Source organism: Crinia signifera, chromosome 11 (assembly GCF_055691185.1).
Source record: "Crinia signifera chromosome 11, ASM5569118v1, whole genome shotgun sequence".
Lineage (NCBI taxonomy): Eukaryota > Metazoa > Chordata > Amphibia > Anura > Myobatrachidae > Crinia > Crinia signifera.
Genome location: NC_139227.1, coordinates 101,635,506 through 101,658,346, shown reverse-complemented (window position 1 = coordinate 101,658,346; position 22,841 = coordinate 101,635,506). Strand labels below are relative to the sequence as shown.

At 47.8% G+C, this 22,841-nt stretch overlaps 1 protein-coding gene across 9 annotated transcripts in view; it reads left to right on the top strand.

Annotated features, from left to right (window-relative positions):
* Window positions 1-22,841, top strand: part of ANO5 (anoctamin 5) — a 75,659-nt gene that overhangs the window by 14,713 nt on the left and 38,105 nt on the right. For 3 of the 9 annotated variants that reach the window (XM_083164006.1, XM_083164007.1, XM_083164010.1), the window contains exons 2-6: window positions 2,441-2,485; window positions 4,739-4,809; window positions 11,825-11,932; window positions 21,156-21,224; window positions 22,549-22,833. In XM_083164006.1, coding sequence (XP_083020132.1) covers window positions 2,441-2,485; window positions 4,739-4,809; window positions 11,825-11,932; window positions 21,156-21,224; window positions 22,549-22,833 — 578 coding nt within the window. Of the gene's footprint in view, window positions 1-2,440; window positions 2,486-4,738; window positions 4,810-6,918; window positions 6,967-11,824; window positions 11,933-17,012; window positions 17,094-21,155; window positions 21,225-22,548; window positions 22,834-22,841 lie in introns of those variants that run through there. The other 6 variants (XM_083164003.1, XM_083164004.1, XM_083164008.1 and 3 more) reach the window with 4 other exon arrangements.

Genomic DNA, 22,841 nt, shown 5'->3' with positions numbered 1-22,841 from the left:
CGTTCGCGTGCTATGAAGAGACATTGCAATTAAATGAAGTCCTCCTGGAGATAGCCCAGTTATTAATGTGTAGTAACAATGGCGTGAAGCAGAGGACGGCTGCCGGGCCTTGTAAAGCTGCTTTATAGCGGTCTCATTACAGACATTGCTGCATGGGGCCGCGGCCTGCACACAGGAGATAACATTGCTCACTGTGCTGGAATGAGGATCTCCTGTCGGTGACCCCTACCCCTGACTTGTAGCTGTACAGGAATGAGGTATCACAATGCAGATGATTGGCAGCGTGCATTATACATAGTGTTCATTCTAACCCCCTGCATCTATCCAAACCCGTGCAGTTCCTCTTCCCTACTCTGGCTCTTCTAGCATAGTGATGTCTGCATATTAGTGATGAAATACAGACCACACTGTGCTACAAGCACCACAGCAGAGTGCAACACTCCTGATGCATGTGCTGCTGCTGTATCCTAGTGTCTACCTTGCGCTCGTGCCACTGCTGTATCCTAGTGTCTACCTGGCGCATGTACTGCTGCTGTATTCTAGTGTCTACCTGGTGCCTGTGCCGCTGGTGTATCCTAGTGTCTACCTGGCGCATGTACTGCTGCTGTATCCTAGTGTCTACCTGGCGCATGTACTGCTGCTGTATCCTAGTGTCTACCTGGTGCCTGTGTTGCTGCTGTATTCTAGTGTCTACCTGGCGCCTGTACTGCTGCTGTATCCTAGTGTCTACCTTGCGCTCGTGCCACTGCTGTATCCTAGTGTCTACCTTGCGCTCGTGCCACTGCTGTATCCTAGTGTCTACCTGGCGCATGTACTGCTGCTGTATTCTAGTGTCTACCTGGTGCCTGTGCCGCTGGTGTATCCTAGTGTCTACCTGGCGCATGTACTGCTGCTGTATCCTAGTGTCTACCTGGCGCATGTACTGCTGCTGTATCCTAGTGTCTACCTGGTGCCTGTGTTGCTGCTGTATTCTAGTGTCTACCTGGCGCCTGTACTGCTGCTGTATCCTAGTGTCTACCTTGCGCTCGTGCCACTGCTGTATCCTAGTGTCTACCTTGCGCTCGTGCCACTGCTGTATCCTAGTGTCTACCTGGCGCATGTACTGCTGCTGTACTCTAGTGTCTACCTGGCATCTGTGTTGCTGCTGTATCCTAGTGTCTACCTTGCGCTCGTGCCACTGCTGTATCCTAGTGTCTACCTGGCGCATGTACTGCTGCTGTATCCTAGTGTCTACCTGGCGCCTGTACTGCTGCTGTATTCTAGTGTCTACCTGGCGCCTGTACTGCTGCTGTATCCTAGTGTCTACCTTGCGCTCGTGCCACTGCTGTATCCTAGTGTCTACCTTGCGCTCGTGCCACTGCTGTATCCTAGTGTCTACCTGGCGCATGTACTGCTGCTGTACTCTAGTGTCTACCTGGCATCTGTGTTGCTGCTGTATCCTAGTGTCTACCTTGCGCTCGTGCCACTGCTGTATCCTAGTGTCTACCTGGCGCATGTACTGCTGCTGTATCCTAGTGTCTACCTGGCGCATGTACTGCTGCTGTATCCTAGTGTCTACCTGGCGCATGTACTGCTGCTGTATCCTAGTGTCTACCTGGCGCATGTACTGCTGCTGTATCCTAGTGTCTACCTGGCGCATGTACTGCTGCTGTATCCTAGTGTCTACCTGGCGCATGTACTGCTGCTGTATCCTAGTGTCTACCTGGTGCCTGTGCTGCTGCTGTATCCTAGTGTCTACCTGGCGCATGTGCTGCTGCTGTATCCTAGTGTTTACCTGGTGCCTGTGTTGCTGCTGTATCCTAGTGTCTACCTTGCGCTCGTGCCACTGCTGTATCCAATAGTAATTAATTTGAATGATACAATTTACATAAATAATTGAGACCACAAACTGCATTCAGTATTTTAATGTTAATATTTATATTTAGTGGGCACCTGCTTTTAGTTATGTGGTTTTATAAAACAATGATGTGAATAATTATGTTGGTTAGTCTCTTCTGTTTGGATAGTGTACAGAACAATTCTCCCTGGATGCACCTCCCGCTGATGTATTTAAAAATTTAATTATTAATTGAAACAACTGTTTATCATTTTGTGTGTCTGTGTATTTACCACCTACTATCCTTGCAGAGCCGCTGTCTGCCTGTCCTGCTGTCCCCTGACAGTGTGACTAACACATGATGCTATAACTGTAACGCCCTTAGGGATGGATTTGTGTCCTACAAATTAACATTTTGTTTTATTTTATGCATAAAGTAACTCTTCTTTTTTTTTTTTTCTTGCTTTTATATTTTTAGTTGTTTTACTATTTTTCTGCGGTTTCTTGTTTTCCCTGTTTAATGCATGGAATCGTATAATGCAGAATGTTTTTATTTTTCCTCTTCTATTCGCCACTAACGATTCATACTAACCTTTAATTTGCTATATTTGTTTTTGTTTAAAGATGATATTTCTGTACTTACGGAAATCAGGACCCCCGATACGGAAGGTAGAGTACTAACTGCTCCTAACATGTATTGTGGCGTGTCCTCTTGTGCGTTACATGTGATGGGCCATGTCTGTGTAGCCCACTGATTCCATGTCCTGTCTGGTACAATATAGCTGTTCCTTGAGGGTGACCTCACCTTGGTTCCACGCTGCTTAATAGTTTTATGGGATTTCAGAGTACATCTCATTTGTAGATTAGCTTACAAGGAATGTCTGGGTATCTGGGGAAAGAGACCTAGATAACGTCCAGGGATTCCACTAATAAATATATCACGCGCTCTGCAATCTAAACGTATTCTTTTTAAAGCCATAAAATAAATAGAATCGGAAATCTACCTGCGCAGAGGACACCCGTCATTGAAGTGCAGCCGCTGGGACACCGTCGGGCATATTCCTCATGCGTTAGTTGGCGATCTCAGCGCAGTATATAATATTTGTAAAAGCAAATTATTATTATTTTTTAAATAAATGTCAGTTGCGCAGCTCAGCTTTGGCCTCACTAGCGCCAGTTGCCGATTGCTCATTGCTGGATGGGAGACCGTTTAGTGAAATGAGTGATTGGTGGAGGGACCAACCACTCATGTGGAAGGACAACATATAATTTGGCTTGTATGTTGTTCTTATAGTTAGTTTTTGCATCTGGGTGTGGTATTTTAAGGCGACTGTCTAGGTGGACATCACTGCCGCGGTGCTTCTAGCACAGTCTGTCCTGTATTTCAGCAGAGGGATACAGATCAAGCTGTGCTAGAAGCACCACAGCATAGAGCGACACCCCCTGGCAGGAAAGGGGAACTGCACAAAAGACTTAGGGTTCTACAATGGTTTCCACCACCCAGCTGGCAGCCGGTAGTGGCCAGATCTGCCCGTTACTCTTCATAGGGCCCGTGTGCTAGGAGAGATGTTAGATGTCTTGTGCATGTACTTCTATATGTGGTGTTGTGTGCATCTAGCAGACTGTGTATCTGTGCCCTGGTGCTACATATGGTATGTGCAGTCATGGGAAGGTTCCCGTCCATATGTCTACCATGTTTATTACATCATTTCTTGCCTATCATGCGTGGGCTATATATGTGCCAATCCCTGGGCCCAGCCCTAGTGACAATCGGCCAGGTCGCTGCTAACATTGTCCGTAAGTTCAGGCGTCCGCTCTCTGACTGGGCAGCTGCGTCATATTCAGAACACATTAAGCCCTGTTGCAAATAACCCACGTATCCTGGCTCACAGCAACTCTCCTATTTACTAATATGTCTGCATGATGCTTGGCCCACAGCACCTAAATGTTGTGGCCTTGTGTGTAATCTGGATAACATGTACACACCGTAGCCCAGTTGGGGAATTACTCGCCCTGCTAGGAGTGGATTCTGGAGGCCAGAGGTACGGGAATGCCTTCTACAGCCTTTGAAGCCACCATTTTACTATTTCCTCAGCATGTGGTTACTGACAGGAAGTCTGCTGTGCGTAGGAAAATATCCCCCTCCCCCCTCCTCCTTCCATCCATGATCATATGTTACCTCAGAAAAGTCTCTGATCGCCCCTGGGGCTGTGATCGCTACTAGCAGCTCTGTCTTATAAACCCGCACATTTAGGGGTATGATAGGGTAACAGTGTCTAGAAATCAGGCACAGGCCTGCCACAGTTTTAGCACTTTCTGAAAACAAAACTGTGGCACGGCATGCTGGGACTTGTAGTTTCACAACAGCTGGGGAGCCACAGGTTGCCTACACCTGGTCTAGATGGACTCTGCATGTTGACCTTTTGGTATCTACCTATTGAATATGTCAACAAAAGCACAAGGCTAACCTGACAACGGTCGACACATTCAATTATTATTATTATTATATTTTTTGGGTGGGGGCGATGACTTTTTTCTAGTCCAACATCTATATGATTGTGCAGGGTAGCGCCCCAAAGCACGGTGAGCGAAGCAAACCATGCGAGGGTACGCTTTATGCTAATTGGGGGTCCATGTGCTCCGGTGTCGACATTGTACATTTTGGAAAGTATGTCACTATCTGTTCTCCCCGCTGGTGTGAGTAAGCGCTCAGCCTTGTGTGACAGCCCGGCGTTCTCCGCATCCTGTCACTGGGTTACATGAGTCACAATCAGGGTCTGTATCTCTGCAGCAAGAGCCACCCAGACCTAACCAAGCATATAATAAGGAGAACGATGGTTCTCCTGCAGATTTGTGTGGAGGTTTCCTGACGCTGGAAAGTAGCCGGAACCTTGTTGATCACTGTTCTCTCTCGTTTCCTAGGAGAAGACCTCAATGGGCCGCTGTATGAGCTTAACTCTAATGCCGATTCCGAGGTGCCGAGTAACTCTGAGGTAGGTGTAACTTTGTGTCTGTCATGTAATATCGTGGCGCAAACAGAACTTGTGTCAGACTAATCTAATGTGACATTAACGTTCCTAAAGCCTTTTATTAAGAGCAGAATGGCCGAGGCGCAGGTCCTTGCTTTGTGGAGCATCCCCTTGAGCTCCGTCGGGGTTTGCTGAGCAAGGTGGCGGCATTGCGGAGGAGCAGAATGGAGGCACTAGGTGCAGCGTAGTGATAAGACTCTGCGGGTGAACTGCCAGAGATCGGGTCCTGGGGACATCGGCCCTCTCCTTCTGTATAGCAGACTGAGCTGAGCAGTATTTCTGGGGAGATCTTTTTGTAATAAAATGAGGCGAGGGGCACTGGATGTGAGGTTTGTAGATTGGCCCTGTGTCTCTCCACCTCATTCCACTGAGTGCCTCATTCCTGATTATAGAGTCCGTATCCTTATAGACTGCTGTATTCCTGATCGCTAATGGTTCCTAATCAGAAGAAACCCTGCACAGTGATGGGTCCCAAATACAGCTCCGCCGTTTCCCTGGTGATTGGAGTCTTGAAATAATTTTTTTGGAGATAGATAAAGTGCAGGCGTTCCTGCTCATTTTTTTTAGGACATTCTTTGAAACCAGCTGATTTTGTTTCCTTGGGAAACCTCCACATTTCCCCACCAGAGTTGGCTCACATGGAAATATGCGTTTTCCTATGTGGCTGGTGTACAGGAACCTTCTACCGATACCGCACAGTAATTACCGGTGTCAATGTGCTCCTCACGTCTTTGGCACCATCCATGTGTGAGTGTTGGTGGTTATTTACCCCTACGTATGACTGCATTGAGGTTAGAGCGCCCCCACACCCCCCCAGAGAAGCCTATCGCAATGCAGCACAAAGTCTTGTTGGGTTTTGCACCCTCTGTATATAGCACAACACAAGCCCTATCCGCCTGTCTCCTCCGCCCAGCCTCTGCAGATTCTGCTCCACCGCACCAGCCCCCAACTTGCTCTAAAGGTCATGCACTTCAGGGAATATCTGGCTTCCCCATGTTCCCTTGTGGTGGGTGATGAGCATTTCCCGCTGTGCCTGGGCCATTTGTAGACTCCACACGCACCTTCATTCTGCCGTTCATGGTTTCTGTGCGAGGAGGGGGGTCTCGGTACAAGATATCTGATCCGCCCTATGCAGAATGACTGAAACAAATATTCCATGCACAGGTGACTTCACTAATATCTCTGTCTGCGTTATGCTAACATCTGTGCATAAACAGGGATACCCTTAATACCTGCACTGTTGGGGCACCTTGAGGACAGTGTTTGGAAACCATTTCCAATATGTTACAGTGTTTATCTATTCTGCAAACATGAATGAGTGATTGCCAATCCCTTGTATAGGTGGCACCAGAACCAGGGACCCATTGCCCAATCGTGGCTGCGGACATTTCCCCACATGCCCTATCTCTAATCCATGCCTAATGCCAGCAGAGGGCACAATTATACTGCATGTTAATTAACCCCTCTGACTTATGTAATTGGCTACAAGCACAAGTTCTCTTAATAGGAGTATTCATAATGACTCATTCCACCACCTGCATCTTCCAGAACCCATACAGTTCCTCTTCCCTGCCTGTGGTGTAGCTCTCTGCTGTGGTGCTTCCAGCACAGGTCTGGTCTGCATATCAGTGCTGAAATATAGACCACACTGTGCTAGACGCACCACAGCAAAGGGTGACCGTGCAGGCAGGGAAGAGGAACTGCATGGGTGTTGGAATATGCAGGCTGCTGGAATGAACCACTAACGACCTTCCTCTGTGTATATAGTAATGCCCTGTTCTGTAGTGTGGTTGGTGTGTGTGTGTGTGTGTGCCTGTGGCTGTCCTGTTACAGTGTGTGACTGTAGCACCAGGCTGGAAGATGACCTCTTACTGTAACCCTATGAATTGCTGAATTGGGTGGAGATCCCTCCCCTGCCTTGCCACCAGTAACCGCTCATCTGCTATCCCAGTAACATACCCGTATCCTGCACCCACGCTAACCTCACCTGTTTGCGCTGACATACGGATGACGACCGTTTTATTTTGTGCCTTGTTACTAACCGCATTATTTTTCCCATAATGCCGCTCTCAGGGCCTGAGCAGCACAGAAAGTACCTTTCTCATCACCAACCACCAGAGGGTAAGCGGCGGCCGAACCGGTTGCATGGTGTTTTCGTAGATGGGCGTATCGGGTGGCGGTCGCTGCTGTAGTTGCATGCCTAGTAGTGTGTGCGGCGCATGCCAATGAGTTACCTTCCATACACATTTTGGGGTTCTATGTGTATCCAACTATATATCCCAGGAGTGGCGGAGGGTAGCTGGTGCCAATGGGCGCTGTGGGCTTGACCAGTTCCGTGAGTATACAGTCTATCCGTTGCTAGTGAATTGACGGGCTGGGTATTTGCAGCCCAGGTGAGGTGTATAGACAACCGGTACAGAACACACTATATCCTCATTCGGTAACATTTCAGCTACGGCTGTGACCCTGCCGGTATTGAAGCCGGCGGGGAGACCGTGTATGGAAGGTGATATTGGCATGTGTTATTTAGTATCACGGTGAAGGGCGCTGGGTCGGGTCGTGCTTGGTTGTGTTGTGTTGGCTGTTGCTGCACTAACTTGTTCATTTACTACATAACCTTTCAATACCAGACTCCCTCCATCCACATCCACACTGCCACCATGGGGGTGATTCAGGTTAGGTAAATCAGCTGCTTGCCAAGCTCTTAAACCTCGCCCGTCAGCACTCACAAATAAGTCTGATATGACTTTTATCTGGGCCGAACAGGGTGGGGGGAGGCACTGATGTCATGGGACACCAGCTGCCCGCCCAGTGCAGGCTTCGACCTGCCTGCGTTTGCATGGGGACGACCAATGATTTTTACTCCTCTCCGCTTCGCTGTGTGCAATCTCCCTGGTTACTGTGATAGTCGCTGAAGGCGTTCGCACTGCAGCTCTGCATACACGTATTTTTGCATATACACATGCATCGGACCCTGGTGCAAATATGCTGGGGACCGAATGAACCTGAATCAGGCCCCATATCTACTAAGTTTATGTGAAATGAGTAGTAGAACGGAGAGGTTACGTCGTAGTATACAGGAAAGCCCTGTGTTAGTAACTCCCGGACCCTGCAAGGTCTCCTACAAGGGACTGTGTGAAGAAATATAAACAGGATGCAGTTCTTGGAGTGGACAGAACTTCCTCCATTTATCCTTTGTAGCTGCGCTCTCTCCAGGGGATGTGTACTGTCACCTCTGCAGAACAATGCGACCCTGTAAATGACATGGTACAGTGACTAGCTGCTGCACATTGCTCCGCAGCCAGCTTCTCAAGTTATGCGTCTGTGTATGCGCTACACTCGTGGCACGCCTGCGGTTAAATTACGCATGATGACATATCTGAGTTCCACCATCTTTTTCAATGGCCAAATCATTTCAATGGATTTTCTCCTCCGTTGAAAACCCATTGAAAAGAATGTTAGGTGCTTTGCTAGTAAATAATGAAATTGCGGCATTTTCCCTCGAACAGCGCTAGGTGCTCGGGACTGGCTACCAGTAGAGGAGGAGACCAGTGAGTGGATTAGTAAGTAGCATAGGCTGGAGAAGGAATCATGGCGTTCTAGAGCCGGACCCAGGTTGTCTGCTGAGACTGCCGCTTATAGTGTACCTGTATTCTATTGCAGTTCTTCCTTCACTTAGGTTGGGTGTAAATGCTGACACATGTCGGCAGTAGGTACAGTCCTCAGGAAAGTCATCGTCACTTGGTCACCGCATGTTCGCTCACTACATGTTATCTTGGCTGTCCATGTTTTCTGGGTTTCCAACAGGCACCTAGTAATTATTTCTGTTTTGTGTTCCCTTAGTTCCGTTCTCCAGGTTACACACCAATATACTGTATCATATTCTCCCTGAGACTAGAAACTGAAATATGCTAGGAATGCTGATCTTCTAGTACAGTCACTAACAGCCCGTTCCTCTCGCTGTATGTGTGTGGCTGCTCCTAGCACCTCTGAGTGGGCAGCGGGCATATGCTCTGGCACTTGTGAGACGTCTCTGTGGGTGGCAGAATACAGCCTGGGACCCGTAGTTTAGCGGAAGACCCTTATGCTGTTTATTTTTGTTTGTTCCGTTAAGACCAATATTTTATTATTATGGTTCAGCTTTACATTGTTAAAAATTTGCAGATTACTCCACAGAAATGGCGCAAGCTCGGCCTCTTCCTGAAACGTCGCCTAAGGGTACAGGACCTGCCTGCGTTGGTTTGACTGGATGTGGTTTTTGGAGACTGCTCAATTAAAAATAAATGTTGTCTTGTATAACAATTAGACTAATAATATTTACATATTTATATCTATAAAACGGCAATAACCTTGATGTGAGCGAGATGTGCGCGCTTCAGCTGCCTGTGCAAGGATCAGTCTGTGAGCTCTGGTTCTATAGGAACCTGGGGCCCAATGTAATAGATCCGGCTTTCTGCCACCAAAGTGGTGTCTGTGAAGCGCTATAACGGTTATTTATAAGGACTTGTTTGCGAATGGAGCAACTAATATTTGCCTGCAGTATAAGCGCATGGGAGGGAATATCCGGTTATACTACCATGATCCGCTGAACTCTGTAACCACTAACAAGTCTGGACGCTCCGTTGCATGTGCACAGGGATCTGCTACTTCTGTCTGGATTCTGTTAATGGCATTTGTAACAGAGTTGGCCAAATTTTTAGTGTTTGTATTATTAGGCATGTCAGGCACTCACGTCCTTACGTCATTTTTACTGGCGGCTGCTATCGTTATTCTAATGGCTAAAATGAACACCTAAATCTGGTCTAAAACGAGCCGATAGGTCCTGACGCGCAACCTTAATCCTGGCCAGTTTGTACCATCAGTTGGTGACTTTACACATGCGGCGGTAGAGGTTCTCAAGGCGCACTTTGCCAACATTCCTGATTAAGAGCTGTGCGGGATGCTGCATTGTATGCACTGAGACACTCCATAGGCGCCCCCACAACCCCGAAATGAGGAGAGTGCAGAAGCGTTACTATCACATTAAAGTCTGACCTCCGATACTTCAGAACTTACCCTGTATAAGAAACTGTCCTCTTAATACCATTCTGGCAGCAGACTTATTTATGGATTTGAGTTAACGACGACCAGGAAGAGGTAGGTGGAAGCTCTCATTACGGTTTAGTGCATTGATTGCGCCAAGTCCAGCCTAGCGGTGCAGAACAAGTCATCTTTTAAAACCTGAAAGGAGTCTGAAAGGCCGCCATCTGCGATCTGGTTCCAAATAAAGGCCCCCTTGTGCTTACACCGTGATTGCTGCTGAGAATCTAGGAACAGGACACTGGGTCATCTTATGTCTCGCGGACGCCCTCCAAGAACATCTTTGTACAGACCATGTGTGATTAACCTGCCTTCACGGAGGATGGGACCGGAAATCCTCCATAAGTCGCAGGAAAAGTGGTTGTAGGACCTTCTGCAATTTTCTTTTCCTACTCCTAACGCTGCTGTAGGTGCATCTATAGTGACTTCTGTAACGTGTATTATGAAACAGCGCTGTTTAGTAAATGTGCCCCCTAGTCTGTATGTCTGGTCTCTCAGCCTAGATGCTACGTCCGGTCTCTCCTCCTAAGGGACATTTCTCCTCTGAGCTGGTGTCTCCACACCTCACTACTCTGAGATACGTCCTGCCACCGTGTGATGATGCCGCAAGGACCTGTCCATTTCTCAGGACAGAGGAACCGGACTCCCAGCACCTCAGACGCGGGGAGTACCTGGCAGGTGCATTCATAAAGGCAAAATCTGCCCAGCTCGTGGCCCAGCCTGCCTTCCATCCAATAATGCCCAAGTCGGGCACAGCACTGCCCAAATACAATGTAGTGGTTCTGCTGCTGGTTTTGTTATTGTTCCCTACTGTACATTGTACCGCGGTTTATGTGTCTATTGGGCTTATTGCCAGCATGAAGGTAGCAGCTCTTGCTGGGTAAGCCGTTCTGCACAATGATCGGTGGTGTTGGCACAGAGTAGGTAAATGTTACATGTGCATTTGATAAAGTATTACTGAAGCCTACGTTGGCAGGCGTGGTGTAACATAGAGGTTACCTGTGGACACGGAATCTAAGCCAGGTTTGTGTTATTTACTATTCTAGATCTGTAACCCCTTCAGGATACTGGTTAGTAGCTACATATAGTCAGTGTGTCCTGGGCCGCAGAGTCCAGTAGACTGCAGGGATCCATGTTGTACTTGGAGGTTTATGGCTAGTTATAAGCTGCCCAGCCATGCGGTTGTAATTTACTAGACCATTACAAATTGCCTAATAAGCAAGGAACGTTAATCTGAAGCCACTGCCCAGACATAAAGAGAAACCACCTCATGCACATTTGCCATACATTCGCAGACCCTGAAACATCAAAGAGCCTTTACCGTCTGTGCAAATGTAAGTCAGAGGCTGACTGTAATCTGTGTCTGAGCCAGGTTGGAAGTGGTAAGCGCTGACGTTCGAGACACACTTTAAGAACACCTGGGCATGGGATTGGTACGATTTTGACTGCCGGGATGCCGATCGCCGGGATTTTAACTGCATCCCCTGGGCACGCCTTTTTTTTTTTCAGCCACACCCAGAAAACTCCATGTTTCCGCCCGCAAACACCGGCATCCTGTCACAGAAACTGTGTCTACATTGTGATGACGAATTATATTTGCGCAGTGCAATGTTGAGAGATTGAACAGACTTTGATATATGATAGCTGAGAATCTGCCGATCAGCCTGGCTGCAGGAGAACACACGACTGACGCGTTTTGTACAGGACTGACGCGTTTCGGCTAATGACATCTGTTGCCAAACTAAACCTTAATCCACTTACTCGGGCCAAAGCCCTCCATAGGTCAGAGTCTGTTTTTTAGGAGAGAGAAAATCTATCTGGTAACATTTTTAGACCCATGATTGGTGACGGTGGGACATTACATGTCTGTAACCTCTGTTCCCCTCTTTTATTTCCACAGATAGATAAACATCACCAGAGTAAGGACTCTGTCTTCTTCCGCGATGGGTTCCGGAGAATCGATTTCGTGCTGTCCTATCTGGATGAACCACAGATGGAGAAGAAAGCCGTAAGTTAGCGCCTTCCTTATAAGCCAGGAGTATATCCTCCTTACATTGTGTTTCGTGTATATAGAACATTTTCTGTTTATTTATAATGCACCTAGACAGATTGGATTCATCGCAGTCCAGCCAATCAGCGTGGTAGCCAGAAGCCAGTCTATGCGGATGTTAACGTATGCTGACCTAGACACTGTACACCTATTACCGGGGAACCCTTTATGTAGGTAGGGTTCTGCCCAGCGCAGAGCAAAGTGGCATTCATCAGTAACCAATCTGCTCTAAAGGTGCCCATACACATACTGATTACCCGGTACTTTTTGTGCTAAAATAGCATCGTTGTGCACAGTGTCGGACTGGGGCATTTAGGGCCCACAAGGGAAATATAGCCGCAGGGGCCCACTGAAGGGGTGTGGTCAGCCACTGGTAGGTGTGGTCATCAATGTGAGCAGTGGCGTCACTAGGGTTGGTGTCACCCGGTGTAGGAATTCGCAGCTTCACACACACACAGGGCCTTATTCTAGTTCACTCTTTATGACAAAATCAATAAGATTTAGTGAGATCTATATTGCAGTGTAAAAATAAAGCAGTCAGTATTTACCCTGCACAGAAACAATATAACTCAAACAAATCTAAATTTCTCTGAACATGTTACATCTACCCCACCTGCAGTGCACATGGTTTTGTCCATCTAAGAAGGATTTTGTCAGAGTGAACTAGAATAAGGCCCAAACACACACACCCTCCCTAACCATCCAGAAGACGTAATGTTTGTGTGCGCCGGAGGTGCGCCGAAAATTTAGGGGTGTGGTCTATCATAAGGGGGCGTGGCCTGTACCATAATTGTATTACGTACCTGCAGATTGCACATTTTAGCAAACTTTGTAATACCCATTACACATAAAGCCACATGCCGTAATGCCAATTACACATTATGCTGCACACCGCAATGCTAATTACTCAATACACCTCACACTGTGATGCTAATTACACATTATGTCGCACACCTTGATGCCCATTACATCCCACACTGTGATGGCAATTACCCAATGCTCCCCACACCGTAATGCCCATTACGCCCCATACCATGATGCCCATTACACTGCACAATGATGTCCCCAGTGCCAGATATGCCCCCACAGTGCCAGATACACATATGCCCCCACAGTGCCAGATACACATATGCCCCCACAATGCCAGATACACATATGCCCCCACAGTGCCAGATACACATATGCCCCCACAGTGCCAGATACACATATGCCCCCACAGTGCCAGATACACATATGCCCCCACAGTGCCAGATACACATATGCCCCCACAGTGCCAGATACACATATGCCCCCACAGTGCCAGATATGCCCCCACAGTGCCAGAGACACATATACCCCCACAATGCAAGATAATCCCCCACAGTGCCAGAGACACATATGCCCCACAGTGCCAGATATTCCGATCAGCAACTCACCATTGTTGCTGTCTCCCCATCTGCTGCTGCTGTGCGGGGGGACGTGGGGTGGAGCGCAGTACATGTCCTCCAGCTCTGTCCACTCAGGCTGAGGGCAAACAGCAGCAGGTGTGAATACACAGGTTGCAGTCCCTGGAAGCCCGCAATCATAATTAGGTTGAGAGAAGCTGGCCGGGCCCGGGGCCCTGTGTGCAGGAAGTGGGGGGGAAGAGAGACTGATGTTCACTGGTCCTGGACGGTGCGGGCGTACAGCACTGATGGCGCCATTGTTAACATGAGGGGAGCCGCTCTTCAATCTGTCTCCAGCGCTGCGCTGTCAGTGTGACAGGCATAGCGCAGCAAGTATTAGCAGGCGCAGCTGACAGCAGCAGGGTCGGCAGAGCAAGGAGCGCTCAGCCGGCAGCTTTCAATCTCGGCAGCAGGGACCCGGGAGTACAGCGCCGCTCTGCCTCCCGCGCAGAGCCAGATGTGAGGCCGGGATATGGTTGTCTGACATGACTGCCCGCAGCCGACGCGGGGGTAGCGGCAGGCGGAACTGCGGCAGCATGTCAGTCACAGTCAGACTGTCCGTATGCCGGGTAGCTGCCGGTGCCCGGCGCCCACCCAGTCACCGCTGCCGCTTGCTCCCCCAAGCGGCAGTGGTGGCTGCCTTACACAAGTTACGCCCTGTGCTGAGCGCTCTCCTTCCCTCCCCTCTGAAGCGGCGGCAGCGGCGGACAGTGAGGGACTGGGTAGCCACGCCCACATGCCAAAGAGGGCGTGGCTACACATCGGCAGGGCCCACCGGGGATTTCCCCGGCTCACCGCCGGGCCAGTCCGACACTGGTTGTGCATGTGATGCGATACTATTTTAGCACAAAAAGTACCGGGTAATTGGTACGTGTATGGGCACCTTTAGGCCACTAGATCGTTCATGGCCGGCCTTCTGATTGGAGGATCAATGATTGGGATTGTCTGGCATGTGCAGCTACTACAGCAGTGATGCCTAACCTTGACACTCCAGCCATTGTTAAACTACACACCCCAGCATGCCCTGCTACTGTTTTACTATTTGGCCATGTTAAAACTGATGCAGGGCATGCTGGGATGTGTAGTTCAATAACAGCTGGAGTGTCAAGGTTAGCCATCACTGCACTACAGCAATAGTTCCAGAGGACTACAATGTGTCTTTAACCTTTTGATTGCCAAAGTTGATGTGCAAAATATCCACTTAAAATGCTCACAGCGACGTTTTTGTTTTTTTTGGAGGGGGGGGGGGGGTGTCCAATATTTAACAAAACTTAAATGAATTGACTTCAGACCATTTCTAGCATAACTAAAGTTACTTGTCTTCCTTGACTACGGCCCTGGCATTTTTAGCAGATATATCTCTCACAGCAACGCTGGCCCTCAAGGGTTAAGTCTCCTATATGTTATAACATAATAATAAAACACAATTTTAAAATAAAACAAGAAAACGGTGTCCACGTATTACCTTCACTAGGCCACACCCACTAATTATACTATATCTCAATAAGATTCACAGGAGAGCTCTTGGAGAAAATGAGATTCTGGGGAAGAGAAGACAAACAATGACACTTATACTTCTCATCGTGAGCTTTACAAACCACACACATACTTGTTATATTCCTATTCCAGAATGTTTCCTTTGCTTTCTGTTAATATGACCGTGGAGGAAAATGGGTGTATACCTTCCTCTGTGTAACATAAACAGGTCGCACTGTGTGTAACTTGTAGATACACTTCTATGCATAAACAGCGGCTGGAAATAGTGACACCGATAACCTCCGCTCTGCAGTGATCACACGTCTCCTGTGGAGGGATTTGGCAGCAAGCCTCTGTCTGCAGCAGAACGGCATCGCAGGGCGTCTCCTCCCTCTGAGTGCAGAGCGCAGCTACAGGCGGCTGGACAAGCGCTGCCCGTGTCACAGGCTTTATTTTCCAATAACATTTGCGTAACGGTTTTACATATCCTGGTCTCTTACAAAGCGGTATTTGTTAGGAATTCTTGGCAGATACAGTGCAGTACCGGTCAGATATTTTATCCTGAGTATAAATATCGGGGAAGGGGCAGATTTATCATCTGTGCAGTGTTATTGTGACAGGCGGTGTGACTGACACCGCCGGGACAGCTGGCTGGGGGCACTGCAGAAGCGGCAGCTGAGATTTAGCATTGGGTAGCGGTTAAGGTTACTGTGTCATCAGGTTACTGCATCATAGACTGTCTGCATTACAGTGGAAGGAAGAGTCCAATATCTGCAGCATGCACTAAGGCGGGTTCCCAAGCACCCTAATGGTGCAGCACAGATGAATAAACCAAGATCACTGAGGTGCTGGTTAAGTTGTCTGTGCACAAACATGGATATCCTTAAAACCTGAACCATTTGGGTGTTTTTGGGAACCTCTGCACTAAAGAAGTTGCACATTTTCTGCCCCACCAATCCGAATTTGCATATGTCTGCCCCAAGGAGGAGAAGGGGATCAGGACAAACCATAGTAAATATGGGCAGATTGAGAACTCCCGCACACTGCGAGATATCAGAGGTTTTTTATCAGAGGTTTTTTATACACGGTTCTCGAAGCTGAGAATTCTGCACGGTTTCAGATTTGTGGGGGTTTGGGCCAAAGCGCTTACACATACGCCTTATACAGATCACCCGATGACCGCACCGATCACCCAATTGGCAAAATCGGTCCAAAACTTGTACAGTGTGTCGCAGCATCTTGCGATGAGACATAGTAAAATAGTAATTAGGATGAAAAAAGATGTTAATCCATCTAGTTCAACCTATCTGACTTGTAACTACTGACTTGAGTAAGTCATATCTATAGGATTCCATTAAGGCGCCCATACACACTAGGCGACTTTAAACTGAAAGTCGCTCAAAACAGCAGGTTTGAGCAGCTTTCAGCTCAAAGCCGCTAAGTGTGTATGGCCCGGCGGTGAGCGCTGCTGCGCGCTCCTGCAACATCGCCGGGAAAGCCGTTCATCTGCTGCAGATGAGCTGCTTTCAGGATGGCTTTGCATAGCACTCCGCTATGTAACGCCGCCCCCCCCCCCCCCCCCCCCTCCGTCGGCGCCAGGCAGGAGTAAAGCTGCTCAGTGTGTATGCACTGAGCGGCTTTCCCCGCAGCGATAAACGCTATCATCGCTGTCCATACACGCTGGGCATAGTCGCCCAGTGTGTATGGACCTTATGGGGGGTATTCAATCTTTATCGAAATGGATTGTTTCTCGTTTTTTTTTTCACTTTTTCACATGGAAGAGTCCCCAGCTATTCAATCTAGTCATTTTTCGAGTATGTGAAATGTTTTTTTTCACTATGCATTTTCGTTTGATTCGTTAGCGATATTTCCACTTTTTCACTTTTTTTTTTATTTTTTTTTCGACTTTTCACTCAGACATATTCAATGATATGATACCGATATGAATGTTTCCGCGTGTATGCTCTTTTTCTCAATTTTCCTTTCACCATGTCACGGGTGATGAATTCATAGATTCAACTCTGTATTTTGTTAAGTAATGGCTCGTTTGATCTCCAGAATAAAATATATGCAGGATTGTTTGCCCTTATTTTGTTTTTTTGTTATTTGTGTGAAATATTAGTTGTTTTATTACAAATCACTTCCCAGCATTGATGCCATTGCAGTTGATTCCCAAGTGCCAGAGACAGGCCCCAGTTCTCAGCTGCTGTGGGAAAATGGTAAGTAGCTGATTCATGTGCCCCTGCACCACTGGTCTTCAATCTGTGACACTCCTGATGGAGGGCCACAGGTTGAAGACCCATTCCCTAGTTTAAACCCAAAACAAACCAAGGGCGCATGCGCTGTGTGCCAGGTGTAACTCGGTGCCATGTCTGTCTAACAGGGCCACCACTGACCAGCTCTCTATGTTCCCATTAATGTTTCCCCTTGCAGGTCCTTACGTCTCCTGCTGCCTCCGCAAACTGCCCTTTGCAGTTTAATGTCTGCCTTGATGCCATTGCAGTCAGAGCCGGCCCTAGCCTAAATGATGCCCTAGGCAAGATTTTGGCTGGTGCCCCCTAGCACCGCCACTAGTTCCGCCTCTGACACTGCTCCCCTTTCCCAGCACCATCAACCCTCATCATAGCAGTCATCATTTTGGTGCTCCTACCTGCAATATTTTAAATAGAAACAGTGCACACATTTGGTGCGCAGCCCAAATAGGGGTGCGTTCTTGCTGGGAAGGGGCATGGCCACACAATTTTACCCCAAATTCAAATTATGCCACACAGTAGTGCAACTTTATTCACATTATATCATGTGAGAGTGTCCCTTATTCATGTTACATCACATTGTAGTACCACTTTACCTTATATACATTACTCATCAAATTATACCCTTAGAAAAAAATCCTGAGAAAATATTGTATTTTAACCACCTCCATGGCCACACTGCAACCCAGCACAAAGCAGTGTGTGCTGGGCAGAGGAGAAGAGCTGCAGCTGCTGCTGTCACTTAAGGGGAGGGGGCCCAGGGCCCCCACTGGGCCCTCCCATCAGGCTTTGGCCTGGGTAATTTGTACCCCCTACCCCTTTCTCTCGGCACCCCTGATAATACCACACAGTAATGCCCCTTACACGACACACATTATTTATGTCCTTATAACCGTAATGCCCCTTACACATTATGCCAACCTTTATTAATGCCCTTCATACACATGACACACATAATGCCCCTTACACATATGTTTCACATTACTAATGCACTTATACACATGACACACAAAATGCCCATTACACATGTCGCACATTATTAATGCCCTTATACACATGACACACATAATGCTTGTTACACATATGTCGCACATTATTAATGCATTTATACATGACACACATAATGCCCCTTACACATATGCCGAACAATATTGCACAACCAACCCACCCGCAGACCGCACTCGCACAGCCGCTAATACTGTGACCTCTGCCTCTGCTTGGATTCAGATGTTTCCTCATACATCTTGTCTCAATAGGCCATGCAGCTCCTGGCCCTTCTGCTAACGTTGGGTGCCTTTTTTGCTGAAAATTCGTCTTATTTGCATTGTTATGACCAGCACACACAAGGAGCTTCCGATGATTAAAATGATATGCGGCATGCCTATATTTTGTGTGCGACTGTGGCTGTACCTGCATACGGAATGCTATGTTACAGTGATTTCCATGAATACACTACAGCCTCACTCACACAGAATATAGGCATGCTGCATATCATTTTAATCAGCAGAAGCTGCTGATGCCCCTAGGAATTCCAAATGCCCTAGGCAATTGCCTAGTGTGCCTATGCCTAAGGCCGGCCCTGATTGCAGTTGATTCCCAAGTGCCAGAGACAGGTTTCGCTTAGCGAAAAAGTCACGCCCATTTTTCGATACATTTCACTTTTTTCACTTCTTGCTGTCTCCGAAAAAAAACCTTTTGAATACATCGAAAAAAAAAATAGCGAAAAAGGATTCTTGATGCGAAATAAACGAAAACATATTGTTAAACGTAAAATAGTTTTTTTCGGAGCACATTGAATACCCCCCTATGTGGTCAAAAATGCATCCAGTTTTGAATTAAATTCATTAACAGTAGTTGCTGTAACCACCCCCACCGGCAATGAGTTCCAGAATGTTACTGCTCTAATGGTGAAGAATCCTCTTCTTTATTTTCCTCGAGCCTCAGTACATGCCCGCGTGTCCTCAGTATAGGCCTGTTAGTGAACAAATCATCTCCCAGTTCCATATGATTCCCAATCCTGTATTTGAACATATCACCTCTCATCCTCTATTTCTTCAGTGAAAACATATTCAGCCTGGATAACCTATCTTTGTATTCTAGTGATTCAAGACCTTTTACTAGCTTAGTCGCTCTTTTCTGTACCTGTTCCAATTCATTTATGTCTTTTTAAAGGTGCGATGCCCAGAACTGAACACACCAATGCCTTGTAAAGAGGCACTATCACATTGGCATCCCTTGAATCCATACCCCTTTTAATGCATGCCAGTGTCCGGTTTGCTTTTGCTGCTGTACTTGAGCAGTGAGCACTATTACCCAATTTATCATCTATGATGACCCAAGTCCTTCTCTACAGCAGCATTCCCTATAATAACTCCATTTAGCCTATAAGTAACTTGTTCATTTGTGTTCCCATAATTAATTTTACATTTTTCAACGTTAAACTGCATTTTCCACCTTTCCAGTTTATTTAAGTCACTTTGTAGTGTTTCCACATCCTCATTTCCTTACTCCATTTTGTGTCGTCTGCAAATATTGTGTGTTTCGTGCGGTGAAGATGAACATGGTGGGGATTTCCTGCGGTGTCACCGTTCCCTGCATATTATCTGCATGAGTTACAGCTGTGCACACTTATCTGGTTATGTGTGTGACGTATACTCAAGCTGACCCCAGAACCTCAGCTCACATCACCGGAATGCTCTCTGTAGTGAGTCACGCTGTACGGTTCATTCCCTGTTTGCTGCTGGCGTTGTGTGCAATCTGCGGCCTGGCAGACAGTACACACAGTCTTTATACAGTATGTCTCTGGTGATAGGCTGCAGCAGTCATTTCCCTGCAATTACAGGAATCTACTTACTCACTGAGGCCACCTAGTGGTGGGTGATTCTATGTGCTTAATAAAGCCTCCGTTTTACTGCTCACCCAAGCTCACAAGGCAGGTTCTTGGGATGGCTTTTGTCAGGGTCAGCATGTAGCAAATAAATGTATATTTCTGTGTCTTGGCATGGTATGACCATGTAGTAAAAGATATTTGTCCTGATTCAGGCTGGGTTGTCATTTTGCGAATCCTTTCAAAACGGCAAATTATGGCGGCAGGCTGCATGGGGTCGCCCAGCATACCGGGTCCCGCCCCACGTGGTGCCTGCTAAATTTTGCAGGCACTTTGCTGAAGTACAAGCGCTTTGCTACATAGCGCAGTGTTCTTACAGCTCAGGCTGACATGTGTCGGGTCATAGCATCTGCGTGTGTTGTCACGCAGCCGCCATGACCCTTCCCCGAGCAGTCTGGACATGTCTGCTCCCACAAAACTTTCTGTCACTGCCCCAAATGGTCCCCCCGCCCCCCATCGTTACTTAAACTGCGGTCGCAGTGAGAATGCAGTTTAAGTACACGCGGCGCTTGTGCAGATTCCCAGAAATTGCTCCTCAGCAATGGACTCTGGTAGGGATTGCCATCGATACATCCCCCATCGATGGCTTTTAAGCAGGAATCATCGATGGCGATAACAGTCTATCACCAGCCATCAATGGTTCCCGCCATCGCTTAGCTGCGCATGCGCAGGAGAACGGGCCGCCTCCCAGCCAGACACCACCTGGGGTACCGTGCTCACTAATGAAATATGGCCGCAGAAGTTGCAAAATGTGTAACCCGGACCAGTGGGGTAGACAGGAGACGGACTGTGTGACTTACTGTCCAACTGGCAAGGGGAAAAACCAAAAACATCGGATGCCGTCCATTGATGGCATTACACTATCGACCCTCCCCTTTTGATGCCCAAAACATTGACCACTAGGTCTCAACCATCAATGTTTTGGGAAAATGTATAGTCGTTGGCCATCCCTAGACTCCGGCCCATTGTCACTAACTGGGTTGTTGCAGACAGAGGTAAGGATTTCTGTTTCAGCGGTGTATAGTATTCTCCTATCCCTCTATCATCCCATCCTATAGCATCTGCCGCAGTAACATTAATATTTCATGTTGTCAGAGAGCTGGTCCATCAGGTCAATGTAACCCTTTTATTTCTCCCTGTAGGAGAGGAGGAAACAATTTGAAATAAATCTACAGAAGGCCGGGCTGGAGATAGAAACTGAAGACAAGAAGGTGGGTAGGACCCGCAGGTCTCTGGGAAACCAAGAACCCTTCCCGGATTTGTACTAGTCTGTGAATTATCTAATAACTGTGATTTGGTGTCTGAGCTATGTAGCCCATGTATCATAGTCTCCTACTTAGGGCGGAATGTAATAGCACACAAGTCAATTTAAAGCACCAGTTAGTTTAAAGGCAAAATAAGGTTGGAAAACAGACTTTTATATAGTGGAAGGAGCAGGGGCCCCAGCAGCACATAGTATATCAGGAGATGAGTGATGTGTCAGTGAGGACAGGGCTGCATGTGACAGGGGCAGTGACATGATGTGAGGAGGGGAATGGAAGCAGCAGGAAGCCACAGACTGAGAGTTATATAGTGGGAGGAGCAGGGTCCTCACCAGCACAGAGTATAGCAGGAGATGAGTGATGTGTCAGTGAGGACAGGGCTGCATGTGACAGGGGCAGTGACATGATGTGAGGAGGGGAATGGAGGCAGCAGGAAGCCACAGACTGAGAGTTATATAGTGGGAGGAGCAGGGTCCCCCAGCAGCACAGAGTATATCAGGAGATGAGTGATGTGTCAGTGAGGACAGGGCTGCATGTGACAGGGGCAGTGACATGATGTGAGGAGGGGAATGGAGGCAGCAGGAAGCCACAGACTGAGAGTTATATAGTGGGAGGAGCAGGGTCCTCACCAGCACAGAGTATATCAGGAGATGAGTGATGTGTCAGTAAGGACAAGGCTGCATGTGGATTCAGTATGAAATCCCGGCGGTCGGGATCCCGGTGTTCAAAATCCCGACAAGGGGGGGACGTGGATCGCCCCCCCCCCCCCCCCCCTGCGGGCTCGGCACACTAATTTATTCTCCCTCCAGGGGTGTCGTGGACACCCACGGAGGGAGAAACTGTTGGGATTTCAGCGGTCGGGATTCTGAACGCCGGGATCCCGACCGCCGGGATTTAAACTGCATCCCCTGCATGTGACGGGGGGCAGTGACATGATGTGAGGAGGGGGCAGAAGGAAGCCACAGGCTGAGAGTATATTACAAATACAATGCTTCTGTATGTCTCCAACATTACTATGTAGTTCAGGTAATGGGTTGTAGTAGATTCCTGAAAGGAATCAGCAGATGTAGTCAGGACAGTGTAAGGATTAATAGGCGCTCGCTCATTGTATCTGTATGTACTTCCAGCAGGTGTCACCCGTCAGCTTCCTGTTGGCGGTTCTGCCTTTGCGCGAGGTAGCGGCGCGGTTCTCTGTGTGTTACCATCACCAGTTATACATAGTGCGGCATTGTATACCAAGCCAACGATTTAATTTTTTGGTTTGTTCCTGCAGGAATCTGAAAATGGAAAAATATATTTTGTTAAAATCCACGCACCCTGGGACGTTCTCTCCACCTACGCGGAAGTGCTGAAAATTAAGGTGCCTATTAGGGAGAATGACCTGACTGAGAAGATGGTCAATCCTTTAAGTTACGTTTTGAAGCTCTTCAGGCTGCCAGACCAAGTTATGAATCCGGAGCCAGATTATTTCACCGCCCCATTCAGCAAGCAGCGACAGGAACTGTTCCTTATCCATGACGAGAACACGTTCTTCTCCCCAGCCACCAGGAACAGGATAGTAAGTGA